At 43.8% G+C, this 6,000-nt stretch overlaps 1 protein-coding gene across 7 annotated transcripts in view; it reads left to right on the plus strand.

Annotated features, from left to right (window-relative positions):
• The window catches only part of SLC16A1 (solute carrier family 16 member 1), a 34,254-nt gene extending 29,035 nt beyond the window's left edge, over positions 1–5,219 (plus strand). For all 7 annotated transcript variants that reach the window (XM_073320516.1, XM_073320511.1, XM_073320512.1 and 4 more), the window contains 3 exons: positions 806–949; positions 1,462–2,334; positions 3,134–5,219. In XM_073320516.1, the coding sequence (XP_073176617.1) occupies positions 806–949; positions 1,462–2,334; positions 3,134–3,429 (1,313 nt within the window). In that variant the 3' untranslated portion in view covers positions 3,430–5,219. The remainder of the gene's footprint in view (positions 1–805; positions 950–1,461; positions 2,335–3,133) is intronic.
• Positions 5,220–6,000: the final 781 nt, after the last annotated feature.

Below are 6,000 nucleotides of genomic sequence, written 5' to 3' on the forward strand. Positions count from 1 at the left end.
GCATTAGGGTTCAGAGAATAATAAAAATAACTAGCTCCTATATAGGGCTTTGCATCATTAGCTCTCAGTGCTTTCCAAAGGAGGTCAGCATGGTACCATCACTGTTTTATAGATGGGGAACCTGAGGCAAAGGAAGGGGAAGTGACTCATCTGAGGTTACCCAGTTGGCCAGAGGCAGGAATAGATCCTAGGAGTTCTGAGTTCCAGCCTAGTGCCTTATCCATTAAGCCACACTGACTCCAAAGGGATGGGTGGGACCAGATCTTGTGTGTCAAAGCTATTGGGACAAATTAATCTGTGGTATAACACCACTGAATTCCCTGGAGTTACACCAGGGCCTAATCTGTCCCCTTGTGTCTCTATAAACTTGGGGAGGCAGAACTGAATCCATTCATATTTGTGAGGCTCTCTGAAACCCTACGGACTTAAAAACTTTCTCAAGCTCTGCAAAAAGCAGAGTAGACAGGCTCTTATGGGGAGCCAGTGCGATGTTCCACTGTGAACTGTTTCAGTTTGGATTCTAAACCGCCTGGAACATGGTGCTTTGGAGTGAGATGTCCGAGCACTTAACCCAACATGGCCTTATGTCATCCACCTTGCTCTCCTGCGCTTCTATACCACCCCCCTCCTCTTGACAGGAGAGCCATGGCTAATGCTCCTCTTGATCACCCATGCCCAGCTTTCACGGACTCCTGAAGCTAAACCTCTGTGCACTCCTATTAGTGTCCATCTGCTTTGTAGTGCATGCATGCATACCACCCAGAGATGTCTCCCCTTTGGTTAACTCTCTTTTGATCTCTTCTAGGTCCCATCAGCAGCATCCTGGTGAACAAGTATGGCAGTCGGCCAGTAATGATTGCTGGGGGCTGTCTGTCCGGGTGTGGCTTGATTGCAGCCTCTTTCTGTAACACTGTGGAAGAGCTCTACTTCTGTGTTGGGGTTGTGGGAGGTGAGCGGTCTTTTCATGACTCCTCATGTTTAGGGTTAGAATCATAAAAGTTCATCTTAGCCTTGTCCTAAGTCAGTATATAAATTGCTATATAACTATACACGCTCTGAATCTGAAATCCTCCTCAGCAAAGGATGTGTGTATCAAAGGATGTGTGTTCTGGTACTTGGACATCCCCATCTTATCTCAAATCAGACTTATTTCACACTAGTAAACTTCATTATCTCTTGTATCCTGGAACTCCTTCAATTCTGGCTCTAAAAAACAAACCCCCAATAGTTTGCTCACTAGCAAAATTGGCACCTTCTTCCTATATCACTGAGAATCTGCAGTAACTGGCCAAATCCTGCCATTAGTTACTCCCTACATAACTTCTGAGATCAGTGCAAGTTAAATTTAGTATAACATGAGAAGAACTCGGCCCAGTACCCAATCCATTAATCCCATAATCTACAGATGTGTAGAGATCTCTCATTTTTAAACTCACATGTATGTATTCTCTTATTTTCCAGGTCTTGGGCTTGCATTTAACTTGAACCCAGCCTTGACCATGATTGGCAAGTACTTCTATAAGAAACGTCCATTGGCCAATGGATTAGCTATGGCAGGTAGCCCTGTATTCTTGTCTACACTGGCCCCCCTGAACCAGTTTTTCTTCAGTATATTTGGCTGGAGGGGGAGTTTTTTAATTCTTGGTGGCCTTTTGCTGAACTGCTGTGTAGCCGGATCTCTGATGCGACCTATAGGCCCCAAGCCAGATCAGCTGAAGAAAGAGGTCTCAAAAGAAGTATTGCAGGAAGCTGGGAAGTCCACTGTGAAAGCGGATGAAGGAGCTGGCGATGCCAGTATGGACCTTATTGCTGGAAAGACGAAGAAGCAGAAGCTCACAGTTTACCAGACTATTAACAAGTTCTTGGATTTGTCCCTGTTTACACACAGAGGCTTCTTGCTCTATCTGTCCGGCAATGTGATTATGTTCTTTGGACTGTTTACTCCCTTAGTCTTCCTCAGCAATTATGCCAAGAGTAAAGAGTTTGGTAATGAGTCTGCTGCCTTTCTGCTCTCCATTCTGGCCTTTGTAGACATGGTGGCTAGGCCTTCCATGGGACTGGTGGCAAACACGAAGTGGGTTAGACCGAGGATCCAATATTTCTTTGCTGTCTCTGTGGTGTATAATGGAGCGTGCCACCTCCTGGCACCCTTCTCCACCACCTATGCTGGGTTTTGCGTCTATGCTGGGTTCTTTGGATTTGCCTTTGGCTGGCTCAGCTCTGTCTTGTTTGAAACATTGATGGATTTGGTTGGGGCTCAGAGGTTCTCCAGCGCTGTCGGGTTGGTGACCATTGTGGAATGCTGCCCTGTGCTCCTGGGACCACCTCTCCTAGGTAGAGTATTTTTATGTATCTCCTGGGGTGCCTGTGTACTGTGAGAATACCAAGGTGGGGAGGGAACAACTACTGCTCCTTCCCAAAGGGCACTTGCTGGGAAGGCTGAGAATTGAAGGCACAGAAGTGCAGAAAGGCATGAGTGTAGCCAGAACACACATGGGAGGGCTCTTCCCAACAGGAATGGCCAAGTGATTATAGACATACTAGAGTGTGTGTGGATTATATCCCAGTGCAGGGAGGGTCTTCCCACAAGGAGAGCGTCCACACTCTCTTTCTGTATGAAATTTCAGGGTCCAAGCAAAGTTTGAGTGTTTCCCCTAGAGCAAAGCAAACTTTGGCTTTTAACCTTGGGGAGATGTGACTAGAGGAAGCTACAGTGACAGCTTGGATACCCTGGTCAAAAAAGAGTGTCACCTGAAAAACAGGTTTTCTAGGAAATTCTGGGGGACTCCTAGACAGTCTTGGAAAATGGCTGGACTTTTTGGTCTACCCAAACCATACCTGAACAGCCTCTTCCTAGTGGGTTTGCTTTTAAAATTTAAGTGGACATTGATCAGAGCTTACTGCCATGTGCATTGCCATTTTACCAGCACTGCATTTGATCAACACTTAGGTCAAGCTTTAAAAAACCTGAGCTTTTAAGCAGAGATTGTTCTTGTGGCCAGATGCATGTGCATGAACACACATTACGGGTTAGACATCTGGGGAGAGCTTATGCATGTTAGCTTAGAGTGATTCCTGCTGTATAATGGGAGATGGTCAGCCACATAATGCATTGTCCTCTCTGGTCCATCAGGTAAACTCAATGACATGTACGGTGACTACAAATACACATACTGGTCCTGTGGAATCATTTTGATCGTCTCTGGGATCTACCTGTTTGTGGGAATGGGCATCAACTACCGGCTGCTGGAGAAAGAACAAAAGGCAGAGGACAAGCTGAGAAACAAAGGGAGAGAGGAGGAAACCAATATTGATGAGGCCGAGAAACAAAAAGAGGCTGAGAAACAAAAAGAGGCAAACAATGATGTGGCTAATGCGCCACAGAAAAACACAGAAGATGGCATAAAAGAGGAGGAGAGTCGTATGTGAGGGACTGATTTTAATCCTGGAGGATTGGAGGAAGTGCTGTTCCTCTAAAATAGTGTCTGGGGAAAATGCTGTGCTGGTAGTGAGCAGTCATCAGAAGTGTATAAACCAAGTGTTCATTTTTAAACAAAGCTCTCAGTTGTTTTTCCATCTGGATTCAACAGAGGTAACAGCTAAATGTGCCATATCCTCTTACGTGGGTGGGAAACTTTTTTATATTCTGGCTTTTTTAACAGTAACATGAATGTACTAATAGGTGCCTTAAAGTTTCCACCTCTAGACTACTCTGGAAGAGCCTTAATACCACTCTGTAAACCATGTTTTAGTTAAGTTTTTTGTGATCTGTTTAGGGTATGTCTGTTTTTAAAGCCACAAAAAAGGCTACTGGATATTTTGAGGCTCAACTGGCTTCAATGCTGAGTCTAAAATGAATACTGCTTCACATACTTCTTAACTGCCAGATTCTTAGTGGAAGTTGGGATATTTTTGAGGTGGGTTAGTGGGAGGGGTGGTCTTAAAATATGACAAAGTCCAAACTCCTTTGGATGACAGACACAACCTGGCTCTATTTGTAGGCTTTTCTAGCACCTCTTGAAAACATTTTTAGCTACTGTAGTTTTTTAAACCTCCCCACTTTAGTTAAATTTTCATGGAACACTTGGGTTGGAATTGATGACTGAAATTAGTGGAAGGCTTTTTTTAAATAACTATCTTCACTCCACTCCTTTTGGGGTGGATCCTCATTTTATTGTGATCATCCCATTTTCATAAAGAACACTTGCTGATGCAGGAAGGATTCAGGTTTAGATCATCCCACTTTTCCTAGGCAAAGAAATTTCCAAACACTCTTTGTGATGCCTCTCTTCAAAGTAACACTATGAAACCAAATGGGTACAAATGCAGAAAGTTGAGTTGTTTAGTTAGGAACCTGCTTTAGTCAGAACTAAAGGAATTGATGCTGGTACATATCGGGTCTGTGCATCCATCTTTCCCATTCTATTACTGAGTTTGGCTTTGGAACTGGAAGTCTTCCACTGCTGCTTCATTTAGGAAATCAGCATCTCTACCAGTGTTGGCCAGTACTATGTCCCTTCCTCTTCCCTAGCCCTGACCCTGAGCTTCCTAAGAGGTGGCTTCTCTGTCCTGAAGCTTCCTTTAGATTGTGCACCCCTCCAGGAAAATAGAGTATTCTATTCTTTATGGAGCTCTGTTCCAAACAAGATGTTGCAAAGGCTTGCTGGTGTTCTAGGGTGGATGCAACTCACTTCAGTGGGAGTGGAGTTGGCTTTTAGCAAGAGGGTATCAGTTGTGTTACATATTCTCGGAGTCTGTCCTGTGTTCAGAGCATGACTGGCTCCCTTACTGGTATGGATGTGGTCTTGAGTACGTGGCATATTGTCCTGTGCTCTGAGGCCTATTATTTTGCACACTAAATGGGGCCAGATACAGTCAAATACTCTCATATGCCCATGAGGTAAAATAGCTAAAGCTGCGTAACTGCCCCCTCAAAAAACTCTACTTGCTCCTGTTTAAGTGAGAATTTAAAGCAATTTCTAACTGCTCAGATCAAAGACCCTTAAAGTGGGAAGGGGAGGATATCTTCTGTTTGTACATAATTTATTTTTTTAGCACTGGTAAATATCACAACTTGCGTGAAGAGGGTTAAGCAGATGGCCTGTGACCCGTAGGCTCCTGGTGCTTGTGTTTTAGTGAATGTTAAACAGATATCCTGTAAGAGGCATAGGTTTTTGTTTTTTTTCTCTAATAAACTTTTGTATAATTCACCCATCAAATGTTGTTTTTTTTCTTTTCCTAGTCAAATATTTTAGTATGTTTCATAGCCACATTCTAGAGATGTACCAGTTGGTGTGCATTTGGTAGGTTTTTAAGGGGAGAAGCATGTGGGATATTTGAAGTTACAGATTCTTCAGGTTGGCCCGTAAGAGGTGGTGGTGTAATGCAGTTCACCTAATCCATGAGCACTTTCACAGAGAAGCATGTTGGGGATCATCTGAGCTGCATTTCTTGTGAGATTAAGTCAAAGCAGAACAAAAACAAAGACTTGTAGTTCTCTGTGTGTCTGGAGAGTACAACACACTCTGATGCAAACTCAGTTTAAAATTGAGATCCACAAAGCTCATTGGAAAGTAAAAACACTAAAGGAAGTGTTCCATTCCAGATACTGACTTTGTAGCTCCACTGAGGGCTGAGTGTGTTCACACACCTTAAAAAAAAAAAAAAAAAATTAAAAGTATTAAGAAGTCTCCTCAACTGCAGAAAGAGGTTTTTTCTATGTGGGTAGCTTGTAGCCCCAGATGGTCAGGGACTCCGCACACAGTGATGCCACTGCCTTACTTGGTTTTAGAGAGGGGTTTTTAGGGCTTGTCTACACTTACCAGTGCGCGGCCATCAATGCATCAGCAGTTGATTTAGCAGGTCTCGTGAAGACCTGCTAAATTGACCGCAGATCACTCTCCCATCAACTCCTGTACTCCACCAGATCGAGAAGAATGGGGTCGACATAGTGCAGTGTGGACTCCGTGGTAAGTAGATCTAAGCTATGTTGACTTGAGT

The sequence above is a fragment of the Lepidochelys kempii genome, chromosome 21 (assembly GCF_965140285.1).
Source record: "Lepidochelys kempii isolate rLepKem1 chromosome 21, rLepKem1.hap1, whole genome shotgun sequence".
NCBI classification, from domain to species: domain Eukaryota; kingdom Metazoa; phylum Chordata; order Testudines; family Cheloniidae; genus Lepidochelys; species Lepidochelys kempii.